Source organism: Petaurus breviceps, unplaced genomic scaffold (assembly GCF_028583685.1).
Source record: "Petaurus breviceps papuanus isolate PSGF00001 unplaced genomic scaffold, PetGlider_PUasm1.0 214, whole genome shotgun sequence".
In the NCBI taxonomy this organism is placed as follows: domain Eukaryota; kingdom Metazoa; phylum Chordata; class Mammalia; order Diprotodontia; family Petauridae; genus Petaurus; species Petaurus breviceps.
In genome coordinates, this window is record NW_027185863.1 from 15,067,244 (window position 1) to 15,095,032 (window position 27,789).

General features: G+C 39.0%; 1 protein-coding gene across 2 annotated transcripts in view; it reads right to left on the reverse strand.

The window, feature by feature from the left end:
* The window catches only part of COL4A2 (collagen type IV alpha 2 chain), a 301,862-nt gene that overhangs the window by 12,781 nt on the left and 261,292 nt on the right, over positions 1-27,789 (reverse strand). For both annotated transcript variants that reach the window (XM_069094108.1, XM_069094110.1), the window contains exons 31-42: positions 26,027-26,197; positions 24,950-25,093; positions 20,415-20,537; positions 19,818-19,999; positions 17,672-17,735; positions 17,503-17,577; positions 13,758-13,865; positions 12,248-12,355; positions 10,918-10,989; positions 8,841-8,966; positions 1,944-2,060; positions 1,163-1,324 (exon numbers count right to left, since the gene is read on the reverse strand). In XM_069094108.1, coding sequence (XP_068950209.1) covers positions 1,163-1,324; positions 1,944-2,060; positions 8,841-8,966; positions 10,918-10,989; positions 12,248-12,355; positions 13,758-13,865; positions 17,503-17,577; positions 17,672-17,735; positions 19,818-19,999; positions 20,415-20,537; positions 24,950-25,093; positions 26,027-26,197 — 1,452 coding nt within the window. The remainder of the gene's footprint in view (positions 1-1,162; positions 1,325-1,943; positions 2,061-8,840; positions 8,967-10,917; positions 10,990-12,247; positions 12,356-13,757; positions 13,866-17,502; positions 17,578-17,671; positions 17,736-19,817; positions 20,000-20,414; positions 20,538-24,949; positions 25,094-26,026; positions 26,198-27,789) is intronic.

Genomic DNA, 27,789 nt, shown 5'->3' on the forward strand with positions numbered 1-27,789 from the left:
GATTGCATTCTCACGTCACCTCAGTCTCTTAGAACTCCTATCTTCCTTCAAAGTTCATCTCAGGGGTTCCCTCCTATGGGGACCCTTTCCTAATTCCCTTAGCCATCTGAGTTTTATCCCTCTTTCATTCACCTGGCATTTGCTTATCTGTGCATATGGATTAGTATACATGAAATGTTCCCCAGAGAAAATGTAAGCTCCTTGAGGGTAAGGACTGTTTCATTTTTGTTACTGCATAGTGCTCAGAGAAGCAGAGTGGCCTCAGAGCCAGAAGGACCTGACTTTGACACTGACTAGCTGTGTAACCCTGGGCAAAGTCATTTAACTTCTCAATGCTCTAGAAGTTCTTTCTTATTTTTGCTTTTTTGGAGGGCAATTGGAGTTAAGTGACTTGCCCAAGGTCACATGGCTAATTTTTGTGTTAAGTCTCTGAGGCCGAATTTGAACTCAGGTCCTCCTGACTCCAGGGCTGGTGCTCTATTCACTGCACCCTAAAAGTTCTTTATGTCTACAGGTTGCAGGGCAGCAAGGTGGCACAATGGATAAAGCTCTGGACCTGGAGTCAGGAAGACTCATCTTCCTGATGAGGTCTCAGACACTTAATAGCTGTGTTACCCTGGGTAAATCATTTAACTCTGCCTCAGTTTCCTCATCTGTAAAATGAGCTGGAGAAGGAAATGGCAAACCACTTCAGTATCTTTGCCAAGAACACCCTAAAGGGGGTCACATAGAGTTGGACATGACTGAAATGACCGGACAACAATAAATAATACTTCTACCTAGGGTTTTCCTTAAAAAAAAAAAAAACAAACCCAACAACTATATGTTGCAGAGAAGACACTCACCTACATTGGAAGAGGAAGCTACTTACCAGTAGCTCTCTATGTGAATAAAATTGGAAGTCCAGTCCCTATCTGCTATCCCCAGTGCCCAGAATAATTCCTTGACCTTAATTGATGCATAATAATTATTTGCCGAGTTGAATTAAATGTCTTAATACTCATAATGTTAAATAATAATTACCCCAGTTTAATATTCTGTCTTCATCTGCTCTCCCATCTCTTTTCTACCCCCCCCCCCCCCCCCCCCCCCCCCCTCCTATCCATGACCAAATATCACTTGCCACCTGGATAAGATATTCATCAGTTTTGTGGAAAATTACCTTTTTCTCCTGGGAGTCCATACACTCCAGGTCTGCCTTGGGGTCCAGGATCTCCTGCCCATCCTTTGGGTCCCCTTTCTCCTGTAAGGCCTGGACTTCCTATTTCTCCTTTGATTCCGGGGGGAGATGATGGTCCAGGTACTCCTGGACGGCCTTGGTAACCTGTAGACATCAGCAGTTAAATGGTATTCTCCGTGGATGTGTGAGACCCAAAGGTACTCACAGTGATAATAAAAAAGACAACCTTGTCAATGATAAATCTTTAAAACTATGTTGACTTCCTTTTGCTACCTAACACATTCCACATCTTGGCTGATGTGTGCTCAGAAAATGTAGACTAATTTTTAACACGAGTTTAGATAAATTATAATTAGGAAGCCAGATTTTCTGAAAGAATGTTCTATAGTCTATTCCAAAGTTTATGATATTGGGAAGTATGTGCTCCTGGTGTAAATAATCAAAAGTTGACTATGACAAAAAAGGTCAGGGGATACTGCCATCACAATAGCTGGCAGGTCAATAAAAACATGCTTAAGGAGTGACTTTTGTACTCTAAATACATATTGGGTCAGTGCGAGGTCCTTCTTCAGGTCCTCAAAGGCAAGTGTGGTTAGGCAGAAAGGAAATGACAAGTTTTTGGAGCCACATTTTTTGTTTTGGACAATGGTCAGAAGATAGTGTGAAAATGAAAAACTTGTGAAAGATTTATACTTGTTTCAGCCTGGTTAGCTAACAACTACCCAAGGATCTCAAAGCACAAATACAAAATTATATAACTTACCCTGTGGTCCAAATAGACCTGGAGATCCTTTGTCACCTGGTAACCCAGAGACATTGGAAGGTGCGGTGAATCCTGGAAATCCTTGAATTCCTGGGCTACCAGAAGGACCTTGTGCCCCTGAGGATAAAAAAAAAAAGCATTTTTTTCTAACACAATAGGATAAAAATCAGATTATTTGTACTAAATTCTGTCAGTTCTTATCTCCATAACATCTCTCATATCCTCCTTCTCTCTATTAACACTGTTATTGCCTTAGATCAGGCTGTCATTACTTCTCACTAAGGATATCATACTATGGCCACCAAAAATAATATTACTAATGTATGGTTTGACAACACCACTTCCCTCTTCAAAAAACTTCAGTGGCTCCCTATTGCTTATGGTATAAAATACAAACTCCTCACTGAAGGCCATTTCCTAATATGATTCTAGTTTATCCACTCCCTCCCCCACTTTGGGCAGCTGGATGGCACAGCAGGTAAAGCATCGGGTTTGGAATGAGGAAGATCCGTCTTCACAAATTCAAATCCAGGTCCCAGACACACTAGCTTTGGGCAAACGCTTAGCCCTGTTTGTGTCTGTTTCCTCATAGTAAAATGAACCCAAGAAGGAAATGGCAAATAGTTTCAGTATCTTTGCCAAGAAAACCCCAAATGGGGTCACAAAGAGTCATATGCAACTGAACCACAAACGTAATCCTTCCTACTGCCATGTACATACTACACATCCCAGCCAAACAACCCCTGATCTTATTTAACATTCTCCCATTTCTTTGCATTCATACAGAGGCCCCTTCATGCCTGCAGCACTCTTTCTCAATGTTGAAATCCTTTTCCTTTAAGGCCCAGATCAGGCCCTGCCAACTCATAAAAACTTTCTTGATTGCCTATTTGGTAAAAATGTGTTCTCCATCTGAAATTTAATTAAAAAAATTAAATTAAGCTGATTCCTTTATTACATTTAAAGTTCTAAAGGATCTCCCTCCCTTCCTCCCCACTCTGCACTAGAGAAGGCCACCATGTGACACAGAAATATATATAAAATCATATTATGTACACATCTATTTATCAATTCTTTCTCTGGAAATCCTTTCTGGGTCCTTTGTAGGTTATCCAAGTATATATAATACTCAGAAGAAGAACTTCGCAGTTGTTTTGAACAATATTGTTGTTATATATACAATGTTCTCTTGGTTCTGCTCATTTCACTCTTCATTATTTCATACAAATCTTTCTAATTTTTTTGGAGGGGGGAGGGCAATTGGGGTTAAGTGACTTGCCCAAGGTCACATGGCTAGTTTTTTTTGTGTTGTTTCTGAGGCTGGCTTTGAACTCAGGTCCTCCTGACTCCAGGGTCAGTGCTCTACTCACTGTGCCACCTAGCCACCCCCATGTTTTTTCTAACATTAACCTGCACATCATTTCTTGTAGCACAGTAGTATTCCGTCACAATCACTTACCACAACTTGTTTAGCCATTCCTCAACTGATGGGCATCACCTTCACTGAAATTTTCTTTGTCAAGAACCCTTCTTTGATCTTATTGAATTATACTTGGTGTTATACTTACGCAGTGTCCTATTATGTGTTATTATCACTAATATATTATTATTAGTATGTTCCTCTGATTGGAAATAACTACCTAATTAACTCTTCCTCCATTAGACTATAAGCTCCCTTGAGGACAGTGACTCTTTTTATTTTTTAAATTCTAGCATCTAACACAATGTTGTACATAGTGTATGTGCTTAATGAATGATGGCTGAATTCAGTTGATAATATTGTCATTTTATAATGTGCCAAGTGGTTAGAATCACTGAAGACTGGTTGATGAATGATGATATTCTAGTGGGCCAGGATGAAGCAGGGTATACTATGGCTTCATTTCAGAAGGACTTAAAATCCTCCCCATACCTTTTATTCTATAGAGAAATCATTCCATGTCCTTATTTTTGCAATGAAATGCACATATGGTCCATGTTCTCCCCCAGATTTTCCCCAACCTTGGATATGATCTCATTGTTATGGGTGCTTCCTCTGTTCATGAAAATAATCACCCCCCACCCCTACTTGGTGGTCACTGCCAACTTTGTCTTATTCAAAGACCATTGTTATTCAGACCCCTGACCTGAGGGAGTCCCGAGGGAGTTAGTTTTTAACAGCTCATTAGCACCTCAAATCTAGAAAGGTCACTAAGGAAAGGTAATAAAACTCAAATTAGTTTGATGACAGCTTGATGACAGCTCTGAGTAAAGTTTTGGTAGAGGAGAAAGTTGAAACAAGGGTGTAAAAAATAATACCTTGGGATAATCAGTAAATTTGGTTTATCCTTGTTCTTTATTATCCTGGATCAAGGTGACAGAGTGTTGACTTGAACTACTTGCCATTCACAGGGTGAGTGATATATTCTAGAGATCCCCTTTAAGAAGGAAATCTATGAAATTTCTTAAGATGGCTCTTCTCTCCTCTCCTCATCTTCTCTCCTATTTATGGTGATAATCTACCCCCCCTCCCTTCCATATCCTTTCTTTTAGGTTACATAATTAAGGGTAGGGAGTAACCTAAAATACTGCCACTCAACTCACTGCATCAAAAAAATGTCACCCAAGTGGTACAGTATATAGGGCTGGAGTTAGGAAGACCTGAATTCAAATCTGGACTCAGATTTGTGATCCTGGGCAAGACACTTAATCTCCATTTGCCTCAGTTTCTTCAACTATAGAATGGAGATAATAGCCCCTATTGCCCAGGGTTTATGTAAGGATCAAATGGAATAATACCTGTACGGCACTTTGCAAAACTTAAAACACTATGAAAATGCTAGCTATATGATCAGGCAGCTAGGTGTTAAGGTGGAAAGTGCATGGGGTTCTAAGCCAGAAGCATGTGAGTTCAAATCCCGCCTTAGACACTTAGATGTGTGATATCGAGAAAGCCACTAAACCTCTCTGTGCCTTAGTTTCCCCATCTGTGAAATGGGAAGGGAGTAAGCATTTTAGAGCTCCTACTATATGTCAGGCACTGCCCTAAGTGCTTTACAAATAATTTTGATAATGAGGGTAAGAATAGCACCTGCATCATAGAGCTATGTGAGGATCAAATGAGTTAAAATATGTAAAGCACTTCACAAACCTTTAAGCATTACATAAGTGCTAGCTATTATTATTAATTATTATTACTACTGTGTTTCCCTGATAATAAGACCTATCCCGAAAATAAGCCCTCCCCTTACTGTGTAAGATTCCTCTAAAATAAGCCCTCCCCCGAAAATAAGCCCTATTGAGATTGCTACTGTAGTGAAGGTGATCCCCTGTGCTACACGCTACATTACGGTACCCTCTGTATGCACCGTCCCCCCCCCCCAGGTGAAATGCACGCAGAGCTGCAGCAGTGAGCGCATCATCCTGTTCTTCCCCAGTGATTTGCTTGCTGGTGCCATTGAGAGCAGTGCCGCGGAGGAGAGCTGAGGCAGGACAACATAAGCCCTCCCCTGAAAATAAGTCCTCTGGTGTTTTTCTTTCCAAAAAAATAATAAGACAGTGTCTTATTATCGGGGAAACACGGTATTATAGGAAAGCATCTTCCCACTGGAGCAGCTAGGGGGTGCAGCGGATAGAGTGCCAAGGCTGCAGTCAGGAAGATGCATCTTCCTGAGTTCAAATCAGGCCTCAGACACTTCCTAGCTGTGTGACCCTGGGCAAGTCACCTCTTTGCTTCAGTTTCCTCATCTGTAAAATGAGCCGGAGAAGGAGATGGCAAAACCACTCCAGTGTCTTTGCCAAGAAAACCCCAAATGGGGTCATGAACAGTCTGACACAACTGAAAAATGACTGAGCGATAATCTTCCTATTTGTGAGGGGATGAGGAGGAAAGACATTGGCATAGCACACTGGAATCTATAATTGAAACTGTACATTCTGAACCTTGAAGAGCATCTCGCTATGTTTTTCCCTTTTGTCTTTATGACAGGCTAACATCTATCACAGCAGAATTAAGAGACATTCAGAATTGGAAGACTTTTGAAACAAAGTACCAGGGAAATATTTCTGTCCATGCATATTTAGAGCAGGAAGAAGGAAATATATAATAGGAGAAAGATTACGAATATCTACACCTCTTCAATACAATTAATTATGAGCAGCGAGTGGTTGGATTTATTGAACCTAAATGTATTAAATACCATCAGTTGCAGCTGGATGAAAAATGACATCTAAGTCAGTCAGTCAACAAGCATTTATTAAGTCCTTATTTTGGGTCAGGCACTGTGATAAGCAATGGGGAACAAATACAAGAAAAAAGACAGTTTCTGCCCTCAAGGAGGTTATAAAATAACTAAAAGAGAGGTTTTTTTTGGAGGGATGAAGGCTGGGCAATTGGGGTTAAGTGACTCCCCCAAGCTCACAGGGCTAGTAAGTATTAAGTGTCTGAGTTGGATTTGAACTCCCAGGGCCAATGCTTTTCACTGCGCCACCTACCGGTCCCTCTGACATATTTTCAGTAAGAAGAAAACTGAATGTTGAATGGGAATGTTGCATGATGATGTGAAGAGAATCTGGATTCAAATTCCACATCTGAGAATTGCTACCTGCGTGACCTTGGGCAAGTTACTAAACCTTCTTGGGCCTCAGTTTCCTCATCTGTAAAATGGAGGTTTAGGGTTGGATTAAGTGGTCTCAGACGTCCCTTTCATCTCTAGCTCTGTGATGCTGCGAATTTAGAGCTAATCCAACAAGAAGCCAATTTGGCCAAGTTCAAAGCTTAACTCTCAACTGAAACTTACATTTATGCAGAAGAACTGGATGACATTAGAATTAGTGATAAAACGATAAAATGCGGTAAATGAAGTATGTCACTACAAAAGAGTCAATGGAATGAGTGGAAATCAGATTTACAACAGTTCCACAAGCTTTTGTTATTGCTGTTTAGTGGTTTTTCAGTCATGTCCAACTCTTCGTGACCACTCGGGGTTTTCTTGGCACAGATACAGTAATGGTTTGTCATTTCCTTTTCCAGCTCATTTTACAGATGAGGAAACTGGGGCAAACAGGGTTAAGTGACTTGTCCAGGGTCACACAGCTGGTAAATGTCTGAATAGTAAATGTGTCACACATACATTAACATAAATTTTAAACGTATTTAAAGAGATTATCTTTCCTGATCCTTTGTGGGCCATTTGGTTCTGTAATCTGAGGAATTAAGGGGGTGGGGGATAGGGAGGAAACCCACCACAGAGAACCTTGATTTTTTTGATGTGTTAACAAGCCAGGTCTCTGAACTGGTCAGTCACTGGCTTTACTTATTTGCTATTTTCATGAAATAGCAGGTCACAACAAATGTGTGTGCCTGTGTGTAATGGGAATGTAAATTTTAAAGATCTTCCCTGCCCCTAGGCTAAAGTGCACCTGGAACCTGGGGTGGGAGGCTTGTTTTTCAGTAGATACGTCTTGATTGGCCAGTGGGTCAATAAGGTTGTTACATTCTCTGAGCCAGGAGAAGGGTATATAAACCTTCTTTTGAGGTTTTTGAGGCTCAAATTTGAGGCTTTGTTTTGGGGCTCACTTTGAGAAGTGTTCTGTGATTTGTTCTGGATTCTGGGAAGCCATTGTCCAGAGCCCCCTGGCTTTGAAAAAATCCAGATGTTGATTTGGTATGGATGTAATGTCTGGACAGTTTGGAAAGCTGTCTACTTGATCTGTTTCTGTCTTGATAATTCTGCCTGTATACTTTGAAGTTTGGGGTGCTGACCTTTTTCCCCTGAACAAGGTAAACGATACATGTTTGACTGATTAAAGTAAGCTAGTTAACCCATTTTGAGTTGTTTTCCTTTATCAAAGCAGATCCAAGAACCTGTGGTGGCAGCAAACCCTGAGGACGCTTGGGGTGCTTGCTGCTACAGCGTGCGTGTGTGTGTGTGTGTGTGTGTGTGTGTGTGTGTGTACAAATATATGTATACATACATATGTAAATGCTTGATAGGCTAATGATTGCAAGTACAGGGGCTATAATACCTTGTCTTATACTGACATGTATTAGACATTTGAAAATTGAGAAAGAAAATGTTTGGTGGGATACTTTTGTTGTTGTTCAGTCATTGCCAGCCATGTCTGACTCTTTGCTATCTCATTTGGGATTTTCTTGGTCAGGATACTTGGAATGATTTGCCACTTCCTTCTCCATCTCATTTTACAGAGGAGAAAACTGAGGCAAACAGGGTGAAGTGACTTACCCAGGGTCACCTATCTAGTAAGCATCTGAGGCCAGATTTGAACTCAGGAAGATGAGTCTTCCTGACTCTAGGACTGGCACTCTATCCACTGGAAGAATACTGGAGAATATCTAAAACCATAGAATCCTAGAGCAAAAAAAGTCATCTTGCTGCATCTTAAAAATAGCCAGTGATGGGAAAGCCTTAAATCCTGAAGTAGCCCATTTCATCCAGGGACTGCTCTAACTATCCAAAAGAGACAGACTCTGCCTTCTTGTAGCTTCTAAACATTGGTTCCAGTTTTATCCTCTGGATCCCTACATAAAAATTCCAACCTTTCTGTTGTATCACAACCCTTTAAATACCTGAAGACAGCAATCTAGCCTCTTGTCCTCGAGTAAACATACCTAGCTCCCACAATGGGACAGATGGCCATTGGTGCATGTGTGAACTTTTCTCATTCAGTTGCCAGGATTCCTATTAAGTTTCCCTGATCAATCTTCCTTCTATCCATATATGAAACACCCTAAATCAGGTTTAGCTCAGAAGATGTGATAGGATCATTGTTTGGGGTGTCCTGTAACTGAGTAATTAGTGCTTTCTCAGAGTTCTCTTTTGACTTATATTCATCCAGCCCTCTGTTTACACGGAAGGTTTCTTGAATTCAATTGAGTTGGTAAATTCAGTGTCTCACCTGGGGTTCCCCTCTCTCCCTTCTGCCCTGGTGCTCCCAGGGGACCTGGAATTGTGTTAGGCTCTCCTCTTTCTCCTTTGTCACCAAAAGGACCAGGGAAGCCAGGATTCCCATAGCCATCTGCACCTGTTGTGTAGTTAAAATAGAAACTGGATGTTAATGCATTATAGGCATAAAATATTAATTTTCTTAAATCAAGTAAAACCAAGGCTATGCAATACAGCTAAAAGCAAATAAACTTAATGATGCCTAAGTTTAGTAAATTTTGAATCAGTTCAGCCTCTTAGTTTTGCATTTGAAGAAATTAAAACTCAATGGGTTGAAATGGTCCAAGATCACACAGTAACTTAGTGGCAATCAGTCCCAGAAGGTAGGTCTCACCCTAAACCTAGAATCCATGTTCTATTGTTCTTACCACCATACTTGGTTGCCAGCTTTCCTGCATAAATAGAGGCAGCATGACATAATAGAAGGAACTCAGGAAATAGAAGAACCTGGTGCTGAATCCCACCTGCTTTGACTTGGTATTCAACAAGTGACCATAGGCAAGTCACAAGCTTCTCTGAGCCTCAATTTCCTTATCTCTAAAGTGGGAACAGTAATACTTGTGCTTATTTCAAAGGATTGTTGTGAAGCTCAGAAGCAAATTTACATATGTAAAGCATTTTGCTGCATAAATGACAGTTATCATTAAAAATAAAGAGAAAATAAAATATTATTCAAAACCTTATCGGTACAGATCATTAATAAATTATTTATTAGTCATATAATTTAAATATACACACATTTAAATGTATAAATGTATATAAATTATATACTCATAATTTATGTATAAATTATATATTTGTATAATTTATAAACAAGTTATATATAATTTAAACATATAAATAAATGTATATATTATATTTATACAATAAATATTATGTATTAATTATTTACATTTATTATATTATCGTTAATAAAAAATAAATACAGGTAAAATATTATTTGAAACCTTATCAGTACAAACTTGAATCACACTGTGTTCTAATATCAGTTGTTCCTGACTCTGTCACCTGTAACTGAAATGCTATTTAGAAATAAGCTCTTGTACTCAGCCCCACATATTTTTGTTTCAGTAACATGAGCCAACAGATGGAAAGGTAAAGGATGAAAATTAGAAAATAAATTAAATTTCTAAATGAGGAAGGTTTTTTCCAAGAATCTCAGTCTTCCAATACTGTATCATGAAGAAATTTTAGCAAGAATAATTTCTCAGGGTGGATGGCAGCATTCCATGGTAAAAGAAATGACTCTCTTTCTAGGAATAAATCCAACATAAGGAATGGCATTGTGGTGTCCCAGAAGGAACTAATATGATGCAGATTTTATTCTATTATATCTGCTTTTAGAAACAATGGGGCCTTGCATCATTTTTAGTAATAATTATGCACTGATACTATTTAAAATGTAGCAAGAAAGTGCTATGAAAATTAGTTGTTTTTTGAATTCTGGCTCTTAAAGACCCTTTAATATTACAATCATTGTAGAATGCCAAAATATGACTGGGGATAAATTAGACACCAACTGTTTACTAAATGCTGCTTTAAAAAAATCAACTTTGGAAGAAGCCAATTTTTTTTGACAACCACACCATACAAAAGCATAAAAACGGACATAAAGATACTATTAAAAATTTAATTTTCTTTTTTTTCCCTCAGAGACTCTTTATGAAAGGAACATAGAGAAGGCCTGGTTTTTACTACCCAAGTCACTGAATGTCTTTAGAATCCTGAGGCTGATAGGCTTATTTAAAATAATCACTAGATAGAAGGGCTAGTTGTAATATTTCTAGAGGTACTGGTTTCTGCAAGCTAAGAAAAGGCATCACAGTTTGCGCCCACCAACATTATCCCACTCAGCAATGACAACAACCTGCTTTACATATTTCAACCCAGCCAAACCCCTATATCTAAGAAAAAAAAGCCCAGTTATAATCCCAAACAAAGTTATTGTAAAATTTTCAACAGAATTTATAGACTAAGTCTACTGCTGTGTATATGTACTATGAGATGGCCCAAATGCAGTAGGAGGGTACCTGGAGATCCAGGAAAGCCTTTGGTGCCTGGTAAGCCATGCAGTCCACTGAGTCCTCTGATGCCAGGGAAACCTGTTGGAATTCACCCACAATTATCCCATTTCCAGAGATACCAATTACATTTCCAATGAGTAGAAATCGCTTAAGAGAATTTGGTCTGAAATAGCTCACAAATGTGTGTTGTTACACACATTCATACAATGCATTGACCTTTCTTGAAAATATGTAGCAACCATTCCATTTATCTTGATGCATAAAATTACTCCTCTATTATGAAAAAAAAACCCAAACCATGAAACTGTATTTGACCCACTACAGTTCATGCTATGCAAAAACCGAATAGTCTGATAGGCTGTCCCATCCTTTGGGCTTCATTTGCCACAGTATTTCCAAACTAGGGAAAGGGAAAAGAACAATTCTTTCAGTGATTGTGGTGGTCGAGAAGATTAAAACATATCAAAAAGAATATAAAAAATATAAAAATATTATTATGGCTTAGACTATGGTATCATGAATGGTGTGCCAAGATCGAGAGTGGCTTGGCCTTCTGGAAAAAGGGCTGATGGGAAGTACTTGTTTTGGGATCCATAGTACCCAGTGTGACGTCTTATTCATAGTAGGTGCTTAATGTTTATTGAATTCATTTCACTAGGAAGCTTTCAATTTCTTTTCTCATTGAGGAAAGAAAGTCTGACTTGTCATGTGCCCTTTCCACATAATAGAAAATCAGTAGAGATGAACAAGCAGGGATATCTCCTGTTCTTGTGATGTTCAACAACTGGTTATTTCAACAACTGATACTTCCTTTTAAATTCTGCTTTGCAAATTAGTGTTGGAGTCATTTTTATTGGTGTAGAATACTGGAAACAGTTCACATGATGTCCACAGTTTGCAGATCTACCTTTCACTCATTAAAAGTCTAAGAGTAACTTCTAATGAGAGGCTAGAATGAACCTACCCCTCTATTTTGTAGAGGTGAGTGACTATGGATATAAGAGTGAATTATACTGCTGTATTCACTGATGTGTTGGTTAGCTAAAATGAGCTGCTTTTATTATTATTTATTGCAAGGGATGGCTTGCATCCCCAAGGAATGGGATGGAGGGAGTGGATATATTCAGAAAGGAAGGTGATGTAAAAACAAAAGATATAAATCAAACTTTTTTTTTAAATTAAGAGGGTAGAATGGGAACTACCCCCTACCCCCCCAGCTAATGGTGATTATTAGTTCTCCTTGTTCATCTTCTGGACATTCTCTTCTGCCAAGTGTTTTAAATAATGTGGCGTGTGTGTGTGCATGTGTGTGTGTGTGTGTGCGCGTGTGTGTTACCTGATAAGCCAGGAACCCCTGGCCATCCAGAATCTCCCTTTTCACCAGGAGGTCCAGCACGACCTGGGTCTCCTTGGGATCCTGGGAGTCCTGTCAATCCTGGGAAACCTGTGGGACAAATACATTATTAATTCTAAGTACACAGAGAGAAAAGTGATAGAATAATGCACCCTTACATTAGACTAGAGGCTCTTAAATTTTGGGGGGCCATGGATACTTTTGACAGTCTAGTAAATTCTATGGACTCTTTCTCAGAATAATGATTTTACATAAATAAAGGAAATGCTAAATTTAAATTAAAGGTAAGTGAAAATAAAGATGTAAATTTTTTCCCATTTAAGCTCAGGGACCTTCTGAAATCTCTCTCAAGTTAAGAACCCTTGTATTAGACCAGTCTCAGAAGCTGATATTTATCATTCTGTCTTTTTGCTGAAAGTGGCAATGTTATGGACAAAATGAACAGAGAGTCCTTTTGGACAGCAATTGAAAATGGGGGCGGGGTGTGGTACATGGAGAATTATTAACTGCAGTATAAATCTGGAAATCATAAATGTCTTGTAAACAAAAATTCTGATTTTAGCAAGATTAGCTTATTTTTTCCACCATCTGCAGGAGAAAACACCTTGCACCTTTTTCCTGCTCATGCAGGAAAAAGTCTTGATGTGGACATGATAGAGCTCCCGAAGGATGCGGTCTATAATATTCTTTTATGTTCAAAAGTTCTTAGGTGTGAATAAGGAAGAGAACAATCTAATTCATCTTATTATTTGCCTTAGGTAACAGCATAAATTAATTTCTGCAGAAGCAATCCATTCAAAATCACATTATTAGCTTAGATATGGGAGATGTTTGCTTGGCCACAAAGAAATCTTAAATATTTTTTAAGCTCTTGTCACCTTGTTCTTTTTTCAAGGTTTATGTTTCCTTTAATCCCCCTGTTGACAATATTAGCAGCAGACAGGAAAAAGGGAATCAATCATTTTTTTTGCTAGTACTTTGAAAGTATGAAAATATTTGTGGGGCATGAATCAGTATATTTTGTAGGCCCAAGGTATCATATATTCTTTTTTTTTTTTTTTTAAGCAATCGGGGTTAAGTAACTTGCTCAAGGGCCGCCCCTAAGCAATTGGGGTTAAGTAACTTGCTTAAGGTTACATGGCCAGTTATTTCTGGGTGTGGTGCTGAGTATCTGAGCCCAGATTTGATCCAGGTCATCCTGACACTGGAGCCGGTGCTCTTACTCATGAGCCACCTGGCCACCCCGAAGCAATTGGGGTTAAGTAACTTGCTCAAGGTTACACAGCCAGGTGTTTCTGGGTGGGTGCTAAGTGTCTGAGCCTGGGATTCGATCACCAGGTCTTCTCAACACTGGAGCCGGTGCTCTCACTTGCTGTGCTACCTGGCCACCCTGGTATCATATATTGTTATGGTAACATAGTCAGTATAGTTATGTAACAGCTGCTTGTTCAGAGATAGGTGGGTATTTTCCCCTAAGCAGCAGGTGAATTACCTGTCTGTCCTTTCAGTCCAGTGAGGCCTTGAGATCCTTTCACCCCCATCAATCCGATGAAACCCTGGTCCCCTGTTGTGCCTTTTTCTCCAATGAATCCCTTTTCACCTGCAACAAAAGATTCTCTTTAAATAAGTCTGTGCATTCCTTGTGACCTGGGGTCTATAGGACAGGGGAACTGAATGATAAACAGGCAGGTCCACTTTCGTGGTTTATTTTCTGACACAGATTTTTGAATGTTTTGGTGTATGGCTAGTTTAAAAGTACAGCAACTGCTTTCTACATCTTTTGAGGACTTAAAAAAAAACCCCAAACTTTCTCATTTTACTTTTTAATTAACAAGCATTTATTTTCTTTCCCTCCCACCTCACCCAGTAATTTAAAGGAAAAAAAGAAAAACAAAGACCTTGTGACAAATAACCATAGTCAAGCAAAAAAAAAAAATCTCACATTGTTCACATTTTAATATACAAAAATATATTAAAGTTGTATTTGTTAGAGAAAAGCAGAGCGCTGTAGTGGATACAGGGCCAAGAAATCTTGGGTTCATTCTGCCTCTGACAAATATGAATTGAGAGAACTTGGGCAAGTCACTTAATCTCTCAGTGTCCTAGGCCATTCTCTAAGACTAAAAGTTAAAAATGAAAGACCAGTCCTCCTTATCTGAAATGCTTTTCTCCTTACTTCTGTCTCCTCAAACACCTGGCTTCTTTCAAAGCTCAGTTCAAATCTCACCTTCTGCAAGAGGCCTTTACCAGTTCCCTGCCTCATTTCCCATCATCCCTCTTCCCCACTGCCATTGTAACTTCCTTATGAAATTACCTTCCATTTACACAGAAGATATTTTGCACGTATATAGTTATTTGCATTCTCCTCCATTAAAATGTGAAATCTTTGAGGGCATACACTATTTTTGTTTTTCTTTTTTAATCCCCAACACTTAGTTCAACAAATGCTTGTTGACTCTTAGTCTTTATCAGGGGCTTTCCCCACTTGGAAGTATATATACAAATGTAGCTAGATGGTGAAATGGATAAAGTACTGGGCCTGTGTAATGGTAATGAGAATGTGAAGATCTTCCCTGCCCCTTAATAGGCTGAATATAATTACATGGAACTTGTTATGGGAGGAGTTTGCTGAACAGGTGGAGCAGGAAATGAGTCAGAGAGAGGACACAGGCAAGCAGACAGCTAGGATTGTGAGTGTTTGTTTGTGGGAAGCAAGCAGGGGGAAGGCTTTGGGATGGTGTTGCTTCTGGCAGTGATAAGGTGTATGAACTTCTTTGTTGCTATGATGGATTCGGTTTTCTGGTGTCTAAATAAATGTTTTGCTTCTGTCTTATATATGGAAAGTCTGTTATATTTTGCAATTCAGAACTACGCTGGCATATTTATTGTTGCCATTCATGCTGTGAATATTGTCATAGTGATATAGCCTGATGTTAGGTAGACATCTTCCTAATGAAGTGGTTAGAATACTGGGCCTGATGTTAGGTAGACATCTTCCAGAGTTCAAATATGATCTCAGACACTTACTAGCAATGCGACTCTGGGCAAAGCACTTAATCATATTTGCTTCAGTTTCCTTATGTATAAAATGAGCTGGAGAAGGAATGGAAAAGCATTCCTATATCTTTTCCAAGAAAACCCCAAAGGTGGTCATTTAGAGTTGGACATGTCTGAAATGATTCAATGGCAACAACACACAAATGGAATCCCTCCAGTTCCAGACCTCTCCTCTAAGCCCTTCTCTCTCCCACTAAAGTTACAGGTAGAAAAACGGATATCAATTTTTAACTACACACTCCCAGCTTTAACTTATTTTTATAGATCGTCTTTCCTCCCTCTCCCCACATTTGTGAAACTAACCAAATTATTGAATATTCTAGTTCATGGGTACCTTGGTAAGATCTTATGTTACTATCCTTATGTTCTTCTCTGCATGCCTCACAAAGCACTTTTTAAAAGAACTTCCTTAAGCACAAGAGAGACCCCTTCAGTATTCAGAAAAATACTATGAATGTCAGTACTTTGGAAGAATCACTCAGGAAAGTGCTTGTTTCCTATTGATTTTTACAGCATTTAGAATCTGCTACAAACAACATTTTTCATCTTTTAATCCATCATTGAAGCTTGTTTTATTTTATCTTTTTCCTTGCAAGCATTATTATTGGCCCAAGTTGTTGTTAAGGACAGTCCCTCACTCTCCAAGCTCTTCATTGTTTTCCTCCTGTCTAGTGAATCATTGGATTGAAACAAAAATCACTTCAGTCTCTGCTCAGGGTAAGAGTTTATTTTATAGCCCTTTCCATTTCTCAGAGGAGATGAAGCCATCTCAAGAGAGAAAGTTAAAGAATAGTTACCAATCTGTAGAAACAGAGGAAATTTCCCCATTGGGAGTTCCCTACACTAATGAAATCACAAGGACCAAAATGAAACAAGGAACAATGTGGGTCTCGGTCTTTGCCTCTCATGTACTCTGTGCTCCAAAAGTCATAAGCCATGCTTTCGCGTCTTCATGACTTTGCTCATACTGTTCCCAATGCTGAGAATACCTTCTTCCACTATCCCTCCCACCCGTTTCAATCAATCAAGAAGAATTTACTTAGCTCCTGTCACCTGTTATATAGAATGCCTACTGTGTCACAGTGACTTTTCTTGGCGGTGGTGTGTAATGGGAATGCAAATTTGGAAGATCTTCCCTGCCCCTAGGCTAAAGTGCACCTGGAGCCTGGGGAGGGAGGCGTGTTTCTCAGTAGATACTTCTTGATTGACCAGTGGGTCCAGAAGGTTGTTACATTCTCTGAGCCAGGAGAAGGCTATATAAGCCCTGATGTGAGGCTTTGTTTTGGGGGCTCACTTTGAGAAGTGTTCTGTGATTTGATGTGGATTCTGGGAAGCCGTTTTCTGGAGCCACGCCTCCCCCCCCTTGAAAAACCCAGATGTTGATTGGGTATGGATGTAATGGCTGGACAGTTTGGAAAGCTGTCTACTTGATCTGTTTCTGTCTTGATAATTCTGCCTGTATACTTTGAAGTTTGGGGTGCTGACCTTTTTCCCCTGAACAAGGTAAATGATATATGTTCTGACTGATTAAAGTAAGCTTGTTAACCCATTTTGAATTGCTTTCCTTTATCAAAGCAGATCCAAGAACCTGTGCTGGCAGCAAACCCTGAGGATGATTGGGGTGCTTGCTGCTACATGGTGATACAAAGACAAAAAATTAAAGTCTCTTCTTGGAGTCTCTCTCTCTCTCTCACACACACACACACACACACACACACACACACACAAGTGGGAGGGTACTAAGTGGAGATATCTGGAAAGGCCTCCTGTAAGAAGTAGATATTTGGGCTGACTTTTGAAAGAAACTAGAATTCTTCATTCTATTGACATTTTAGTCATTCTTCAAAACCCAGATCAAGAGCTTCTTCCTTCCTAAAGCCATTCCTGATCCCTGCAGTTGGAAATAACACCCTCTCTTTGGCTCTCACAGTATATATTTCTTCAGCATTTATCAGGCAGTATGATATTTATCCATGTACATCTCATTTTCTGGTAGTAAATGATAAGCTTGTAGACCATTGAGGGCTGGGCTTTATGTTCTTAAATTTCTCAAATCTTCACCAGAACCTAGTACATTGCACTGCATACAGTAGGCACTTCATAAATGTTTATTGTGCGAATGAAGGAATAAATGAATATAAGCTTTTTGATGATATTCAGATTTAAAATAAAACACATACCTGCAAGTCCAGATATGCCCAGTTGTCCCTTCAACCCTGGCCTTCCCGGTAAGTTTATAGTGTCTCCCTCATCACCTGTTATATACACAAAGAATTACAAATAATATTGGTACCTATTTAGTTTAAGTTCATCAATACTTTTTCCAAATGAATCTAGAGGAACACTCACCAGAATCTCCTATACTTCCAGTCTCACCAAAAAGACCTTCTCGTCCAGGCATACCCTTGTCACCCTAGAAAAAGATAACATATGGGGTTTTCTTAAAATACAGTTAATAGAATGACAATTCCACTTTGATCCCTCTATAAATTAAAAATGCTCAGTGAACCATCAAAACCTAATGTCTTGTAATCACAGAAATGATCAACAGGCACAAAGTTTATGAAAGGCTTCAATTCAAATTGGGGAGGGGATGGATGGTGGCCTGTTCATCTTTGAGAAGATAAACATGAACTAGGTGAAAAAAATTTTTATCATTAGGAAAGTATTTCTATGGAATTTTTATGGCAAAATACTTTTACCTTTGAAGACAGATTTTGCCAGCAAAATGTCTCAACAATGAGGCAAAAATGACTAGTTGAATGAACTAGGGCATAAACTTCGTGATTCCAAATGAGCTAAATGTGGACAGTCAGTTTTAGTCCTCTATGTCTAATCTGGCATTTTTCTTTCAAGTAAAGAAAATGGTCATTCTACCTGTCTTGTTTCAGGTGGTAAATACTTCGCAAATGACAACATTTCCTTTGAGGAGCCCCTCTTAGACAACCTACTGGCCCCTTATTAGGAAGGTTTACATTGTGCTCTCAAATCACTAATATTTTATCCTTCTGTCTTTATTTTCCCTCTGATTTCACTCCATTTTTAAATGATCAATGTCTGAACCAGTCATAGAACCGGTAGTGATAAGACTGTTGTGGAAGTATTTTTCTCCCTTTTGCTCAGGAACTGATGGTTATGTCCAAGATCTTAGGGAAAGAAAAAGAAAAAAGAAAGAACAAGAGAAAAGGAAAAAAAAAAAAAACTCCGGGGATCTTGAGTACTGGATGTACACCAAAGAGGGTTGAACAGATGGGAGAGATAGGGCCCCATTGCTGAGGGCTGGCAATAAAGTGCTAGGTTTTGCTGTTCCATTCAGCAGTAACAAGAAAGTCCACTGCTCAAGCCTGTGAGGTGAGAGGACCTTTAAATTAAAGTGGGTCGTCCTGTTCAAGATGATTTTTTAAGTAATAAGGTGACATGGGGTCCCATAACAGTTTTGATTTCAAGAAATCCTAGGGATCCTTAATGATTAGAAAAGCACTATATTCTCCCATGGCCTAATGAAATGACCAGATCCCTGTTCACACACCAGTCAATCTGAAGTGCTTTAGCCCATAAAACCACAGGAATAGGATCTGGCTGCGATGTAGACATACTGACATTTAAATCACTTTCAGATGCTGGCACAAGTAAACCATTTTCTGATTCTTATTAATGAGTTTATTGAAGACTTTGATCCAGAACTTCTCATTTTTATTATTTCTATCTAAGTGGACTCAGAATAGGTCAGGACTTGGCCAAAAGACTTTATCAACCAGGAATGGGGTCTTGCTATTAAGAATAAATTCAAATCTGACCCTGGGCCAGTGCTGAGAAAATTTGTCCCTCTCCCTTCTTTGCAGAAGTGAGAGACTGTGGGCACGGAACACTGCAGATACCATCAGACTCAATGAAGTTGGTTGGTTTTGCTGAACTGCTTCCCCCCCCCTTTTATTTAAAAACAAAACAAAACAAAACACCTTTGTTACAGGGGATAGCTTATTTGGGAGAGAAGTGAGACTAAAATGAAAGTGATATAAAACTCAAAATATATCAATAAAATTAAAAATAAAGCAGGGTTAATAAGAAAGAAAATTAAAAAATAAGGGTTACTGTAATTTTCTTTTTGAAGTACAGGACCAGCTATAGTGATGTTAAGTCTATAAGATCCTTGTTCCTAGAGAGGCTAAGGCTGATAGACCACTTGAGATTGGAATTCTAAGCTGTAGTATGGTTCAGGTGATCAAGTGTCTGTACAAAATCTGGCACCAAAATGGTGAACCCCTGAGAGCAGGAGGTCTATTAGGCTTCCTAAGGGAGGGGTCAACCATTCTAAGTCAGAAATGGAGCAGGTCAATGCTTCGGTGGTGTTCAGCTGTATTGTTGGCCCATGAAAGGCCTCTGCACTTCTGTTCTAGTGAAGTCTTGAAGAATAAAATTTAAAAAATTCCACAAACAAACAAACAAACATGCCCAAACCATCAAGCAACAGGATATGCAAAGGATACTGACTTACCCTAACACCTACAAACCCAGGAAAGCCTCTGATACCAGGAGAACCACTTATGCCAGGGAATCCTTGCAAACCGGGCACTCCAGGAACACCAATTTCACCTTTGGCCCCTTTGATGTAACCAGGTGTCCCAGGTAACCCAGGAATTCCTGCCTGTCCGGGAATGCCTGGCATTCCTTGTCCACCTGCAAGAAGGTTTCAATATAAAATTCTGGTGACAAATGAGGGTAGTGCTCTCCTAAAGTTTTCAATTGAGAACACAGTTCTGTTGTTGGAGAATGATGAGCAGGAAATGGGAAACTGAGCCTGCTTAACAGTAAAATAATTCTATGCGTAAGTGATTCCTAGGACTTGAGAATTTAAAGATGTCAGGAGAAAAACCCCAGATAATTTAAATATAGTAAGGAAATGAGAGTACTTTTCTAGCAGAGATTGAGCATTGCCTTTTCTATGACAAAAATAAAACAAAACAAAACTCTCCTATTTTGATACTCCTTATTCAAGGGACAAAGGAAATGTAGCAGAGGAAATGAATTTCTTCCTTGACCCTAAAAGCACAGAGTTCAAGAAGCTAGTGTGATGATGCTGACAGTACCTTACCTTTTATGCCCCAATATCCTTTCCCACCAACAGGTCCTTCATCTCCTTTTTCCCCTTTGAAGTCTTTCATTCCTGGCAGGATTTTTGGAGGTGCTCCTGGAGGCCCTGGCTCTCCACGGCTACCTTAACAGGAACAGAACACAGACATTTTTGGATACTGTGTACTATGGTAAAGGAACAAAAGTGGATATATACTCCAAAACATTTTCCTGCTTACCTTCGAAGGCACTAAGTTTTGGGAGGTTATGTAGTATGCTCTCTGCCCTCTCATCAAAGCTTAATAGCTATAAGGTAAACTATAACATTCCTTCCAGCACTAAAACTCCGTTACTCCCATAAGCTATACTGAAAGGGTTTGCATACAAAAGGTGACTTAGACTATTATAGGCAGAAATGGTCTGGATATACAGTGGACTTTGGCTACTCATATTGAACTGAGAATACTTGTCATTTCTGTGCCATGTACCATATGGTATATAAGAAAGTTGACAATGATAACATTCACCAAGAGTTTATAAGGAAATGTTTAACAATCAGCTCTCCGAAAAAAAATGCATTTATGATACAGTGTCCTTTTGAGTTAAATTTGCATCATTAACATTTTCTATATTACTTTTTCTACGTCTAGACAATCAACAAAACAACAAATCAAGCCCAGATTTGTAGAATTTGCCGTTTTCCAAGGTGTGAATCTTTACATTGAAAATTTCACAATTGGCTCTCAATGGCCAGTAGGAACTAGATATAGTATATTCCTACATTCAACTCAGTTATTAAGCACCTAGTCTCTGCGAGGCACTGTACTAAGTGTTGTAGATGTAAACATAACAACAACAACCACAACAAACAGTCCTTGCTCTTTAGTTAATATTCTCTACTATATTGCAGGAAAGTTTCAGAGTGATAGCTGGGACTGAATTCCAATGTGTTGGCTTGGCTTAGATGTCATACAGTGGCTATATAATGCAGTACTAAAAAAGACACTCAGCCCATAAGGACTCCAAGGTTGAATGGAGGGGTTCATATCCTTTTTTGTGTCATGGAATCCTTTGGCAGTCTGGTGAGATAAATGGATGTTTTTACAAATTAAATTTAAATTTTTTCAAATGAACAAAAGCTGATTTTTCTCCCCTCCCTTCCTGCATTGGTAATAGAAAAAAAAAACCCAGAATTTTGGTAACAGATATGCATAATTAAGCAAAACAAATTCCCACAGTGACCAGCTGCAGAAATTACACGTCACATTTTGTCCCCTGAATATTATCTTTCTGCAACGGGATGGAGAGCATCCTTCGTCAGTCTACTGGAATCACACTTGGTCATCGCATTGATCAGAATTCTTAAATTTTTCAACATTGTTTTTACAGTGTTGTTGTTATGGTATAAATTGTTCTTCTTGTTCCGCTCTTCATCAGTTCACATATGTCTTCCTAGGTTTCTCAGAAACCATGTTTTTCATCATTTCTTATGGTACAATGACGTTCCACTCCATTGCTATCATGGAAGGATGCTTTGTCAAGCATGGGAAGTCTCAGTGGTGGAGGATGCAGGAATTGGGAAAACCAGCTCAGAATGAATTTAATCATCTTGATCAAAGGAACCTAGAGGGGGCTGTACCAGGGCCCAAGGTAATGTACGCTGGCCCAGACTTAAGGGGACCTTGGAAGCCCAAGGTGGGCAGCTTAGTTTTCATGGTTATGGTTAGTGTGCTTGCCCCTGGATGGCCTCAACGAGGATAATGACATAGCTGAAGTAAATGAAACGATCAGTTTGGCAGAGAACTCTATAGTGTTTGGGCTAAATGATTGGGACTGAAAAAAGGAGAGGGTGGGGGGAGGAAGCTGCGTAGAGGAAACAGAAAGAGAAGCCATAAAGGCTACTTCTAAATCAATCTGCAAAAGCGGAAGGAGGCAGATACATTGTGAGCAAGGTGATGTTCCAAACTACCCCCTGTAGCCAACCTCTTATGACCACCATTAAATATTTAAAGGCATTCTTAGTGAACAGCTAAAGGCTACAGAAAAATTTAAAAGGTCAACAAGATCCAAGCCTGCCAGAAGATGATTGTGTAATTCAACGGTGTACTTGTGTCATAACAAAGGGTGAGGGAGCCTTCACCTGAGATTGGCCATGTTGTCATACACATTCCATCGTGCCTCTTGATTGTGTGTGTATTTATTTACTTGTGCTACTTTCTTCCTGCAACAATTAGGTTTTGTAGGGAAGTGTCTTTATATCCATTCGACATATATGAGTCACTGAGATTTCAACTATTTTGGATGAATGAATTGAATGGGAAAAGAAAGTATTCTCTCTCTTAGCATGGGAAGGACTTCTAAGAACTGAGTCAATTGAAAGAGGTATTATGGAAGAAGGAAGCTGTGGGTAAGTCATCAGTGAATTATGTAACAAGGTCCTGGTAGATTGTACTTTCAAATGTACTTGATCGATATTTCAGTATGAGAGGAAGCCCAAACTCTGCAAACTGGTAAATATAGCCTAAACTATTTTATATAACTCGATTTTAAAACTATATTCAAGACAGTTGCTAGAAACATAGCAATTTAACACGAAAATTGTTTGGAAATATGCATTTTGCATGGTAGAATCAGGAGAATGATTTGTACAGTGAATACAACAATGCAAAGGAAAACAGTTTAGAAAGAGTTAAGAACTATGATCAATGAAATGACCAATCATGACTCCAGAAAGCCAATAAAGCATGATTCTCACTTCTTGGAAGAGAAGTGATAGGCTCGAGATACAGAATGAGATGTACATTTTCAGGTGTGAATTGGTTTGGTTTGACCACACTTATTTATTATAAGGAGGGCTTCTATTTGTAGAAGAAGAATAATTGTGGGAAAAAAAGAGAGAATGAAGCATTAAATGAAATAGTCAATGAAACAAAAAATACACAGAAGGAAAGGGACAGTTTAATTAATATTGTGCTAAACTGAATATACACAAAAAATAAACTGCACAATTGGAGTTTACGGTTTCACATACAATCCTTGAAAGGTTCAAATTTTCTGATTTTTAATCTTATAATAAAAAAAGAAATATAAATTTTACTTATTTTAAGACCTAAAACTTCCTTAAGAACTTTGGCCTCAAATTCTGGTTCTGCCATGAGAGATCATGACCAGATCATTTAATGTCTCCAAGACTCAGTTTCATTATTTGTAAAATGAGACAGTACATAGGTGCTCTCTGGGATCCCTTCCATCTCTAAATAGGGAATACTATGAGCCTTAAAAATGGCCTAGGCTAGACTTGACAGATTGGGTTTTTTTTTTTTTTTTTGCTTTTTGGAGGAGGGAAGGCAAGGCAATTTGGGTTAAATGACTTGCCCAAGGTCACATGACTAGAAAGTGTTAAGTGTCTGAGGCTGGATTTGAACTCAGGTCCTCTCTGACTCCAGGGCTGGTGCTCTATTCAGTGTGCCACCTATAGCCACCCCTAGACGTAACATTTTGTCATAGATTTGTGAGTCTCATTTTAAAGTTTTGGAAAATTGTTAAGTTTGCAGTTGCTACTGTAGTATGTTCTTAACAACATAGTCTGAATGAAGTTATTAATATGCTGCTTGTTAATGATTAAATGTACAAACAAGGCCCTAAGCATTTGAGGGCTCTCAGTCTTCCCAGTAATTCCTTAAATACCAGTGTACGGGCTTTTCAAGTGTTTCTTGAATTTAACTGTTGAATTGAGTCTTTGAGATATGTTCATTCTAATACAGATATACCCCTTTCTCTACTCCTATCACCTACTCCTACAAGGAATACATTTCCATATTCTTTTAGTCAAACCGTGTTTCTTTGCTCCTACAGAGTTTTTCTTATAGTTCACCTTCCACAGTGATTTCCTTTGGTTCCTTTTGGTTGCTACAACCATCCTAGCAATTTCCGTTAACACTTATAGAAATCTCTATAACTCTTATCTTTCTATGTGTGTGTATACATATTGGTTGTTGTCCTTTGTTCTTGAAGAGGACCAAAATGGCATCCCTATGCTAAAGTCAAGTTTCAACGTGTCTGATTGTGGTTCATCGGACCAATACAAGCTGGGAATGCTATTCCACAGGTTGGGCACAAAGAGTCCGTGTGAACATCTGGGGTAGATTCTCCAACTTTGTGCATGCTGCATTTTCTGTGAGCTGTTTCAGTTCTGCTTTGCTCATAAAGCACAGCACCTTCTCTGCTATGGGCACTCCATGCTGAGCGGTCCTGTGCCAGTGTCTGCCATGTCACACAATCAATTTTCATAGATCTATATCTATATATGTATAAAATCTTTGTAGTTGATTAAATACGTTTTTTATGTTTAAACCATTTGCACTTTTACATGCTTTTCTTCAGTCTATATGCTTTCCTAACTTGACTGTGTCAGAGACTGGCTGGAGTTGGTAGCAGTAGTGTTCTCTGTATATTGAGTTAACAATAAACAGTGAAAAAAAACTGGTTCATTGTGAACATAATAGCATGATTCTATGACAGAAACAGAAACATCGATTTGATGGTAAGTGGACATACCTTTCAAGCCTGGTTCACCAGTTAGACCTTTCAAACCAGGAATTCCAAAATCCCCAACCTCTCCTTTATATCCAATGATTCCTGGTCTTCCTTTGATACCCAGCATGCCTTTGAAACCTTCCATACCAGGAGACCCTTTGAAACCTTGGTAAAAAGAATTGAGGTGCTAGGTTAGTTAATACTAAATGGTCAGTCAATACACAATTCCAAAAGGTCCTCAAGAAGAATATATTTTTCAGCTAATGAAGATAACCTTTCAAATCATAGAATTATGAATTGTTTCCATCTCATAAGCAGCGAGAGTTTGTTCGTGAAGAACTCAAGTCTTTGCTCTAACACAATTCTACTCAGAAAGAAGATTTTTGTGGGGTGTCCTAAATTTCTTTCTTTATTTCACCATTTTAAAGTTTTCTCTCTCTCTCTCTCTCTTTTGGTAGCTTTTTTTCATTTACCAACTTGTAGTTAGGAGGTGTATGTCTAATTGTACCCAGAATAACCAGAGGAAAGAATTACTTTTAAGCAAAATTAACACAAACTCATAGACCAGCCAGGAGATAATGAAGAACGTATATTAGAAATTAATGGAACATTAATAATATACCACTCACAAGACTGAGAAATGGAAAGAAAGAATTGCCATTATTCAACATTGAATTGTTCAAATTCCAGATAAAATGCTTATTTGCATATAAATCTTTAGAGTAGACAAGTCCATTTTCCTGCATTTTATTTCTATATTTATTAAATTACTTTTTGACCTATAACTCAGTCTCCTGAAAAAAGAAATAGGAAGTGTCCGACATGCCTAAGCAACTAGTCCCAATTCTTGGGTCAGGTACATCTCTGTCGCAAACTTTTAAAAATTTGGCATTTAAAATTTTAAAACTGGCATGCTGATAAAAATCAGTATTTGAGTGATTTTAAGTAATAGTAAATGGCTCCCCCAGGACCTCAGACCTATTGAGCTGAGAGAATAAGACTCCAGGTTGATGGTGAGCCCACTAAGATTCAATAGCTCTAAGACCTGGTTTATTATGCCTATAAATGCTATTCTAGTAAACATATCCTTGGAAGTACCTTTTGTTCCTGGGATGCCAGGCATTCCAGGTATCCCTTGAAATCCAGGCTCTCCTCTTCTGCCTTGCTCTCCTATAAAACCAGTATCACCTCTGTCACCATCCAGACCTTTCATCCCCACAGGCCCAGGGACTCCTACGTCACCTCGATCACCTTTATCACCAGGTAGACCTATAAAAAAAAAAGGCAGATTAAAAGAAAGATTACAAAATCTATATTCACAGAAAGCAAAATCATATTATGATGGTCTTCATGGAGCTACCAAAACATTCTTCAATCTAATTCAACAAGTTGTTATGAATGGTTTGCCATGTCTCTAAGTCACATGCTAAATGTAGAGGGATCTATAAAGAAGAGGATTTACAAACACACTCTCTCTGTATCTCTCTCTCTCTCCCCCTGCCATCAGGGTGCCATTTTCTCTCTCCAGGAGAGAAAAAAACGGCCTTGTACATAAATTACAATAAGTAAGAATGTAAGATATGAATGGGAAAAGCAAAAGAGTCAGGTATGGGAGCTTTCCAAAGGGAAAACTTTTTAGCAGTAAGATAGGAAACTATGGACATGTTGATGAAATCTAAAATTAGCATAGAAACATTCTAAACTGAAAATTTCTGGAAGGATTTTATACTTATCAGAGGTTGGCAACTTATAGAGTTGGCATGTGAACTCATTTTGAGTGACATGGCCAGGACCAGTCCTGGGCCAAAATGATGAAATCAATGAGGCTTATTTTGGGGCACGATTCTACCTCCCTTCTCAGGTTCCTTTTATATCCTCATGCCACCTTTACTCCCGTGTAGACATTCAGTTCTCCTGCCCTCCCACCCCACATATTATACTCTACATGTAACTGGAAGACCCAAGTCTTCAATGATATTACAATGGCAGCTCCACAAGGTAAGGGTAGGTGGGCTTGGGGTTGCTGCCTAATTTACCTGCTAGTTAGGTTGGGTATGGTGTTTCCTCAATATTGATAGATGGTACCTTGCCTTCTGGCTGTCTTTCCCCTCCTTCTGACCACCTCTTATATTTGTTAATGGGGGTCAGAGGAGCTCTCCCCTCTGGTTGTACCAGTCTGGCTTTTGCTTCAGTCCCTTTTCCATTCCTAATATTACAATCCTAATCCAGGGCCTTATTTCCTCTTGCTTGAACTCTCTCAGGAGCTCTGGAACTGGTTTTCCCTGCCTCTAGTGTCTTTCTATTGCAATCCTTTTCGGGCCCTCTCACATCAGAATAATCTTCCTAAAACATCATGTTGATCATGTATTTTCCCTCCTCAAAAACCTTCAAAAGCTCCACATTGCCAACAGAATAAAGTTCAAACTTCTAAAGTTGGAAACAATCCCTAACTCCACCAATCTTGTCATTTCTTCTCCTCTAAACAGCCTTCCTCTCTGGCCAGGCTACTGAACACTCCTTAAACATGCTTGCTTTTCTCTTCCATCTCTAGCTCCCCTTGGCTGGCTTTTCCTTTCTTTCTCCTCTTTGCTTAGCTCAGTTCTACTGCTCTTTCAGAGTCTAGCTCAAATCTGATCACAGATTTTGCGCTGGAATATAGAGATCTCTTATTTTAACTCCTTTATTTTATTTTATTTTTTAAGCAATCAGGGTTAAGTAACTTGCTCAAGGTTACATGGCCAGTTATTTCTGGGTGGTTGCTGAGTGTCTGAGCCTGGATTCGATCCCAGGTCATCCTGACACTGGAGCTGGTGTTCTTACTCGCTGAGCCACCTGGCCGCCCCTAAGCAACTGGGGTTAAG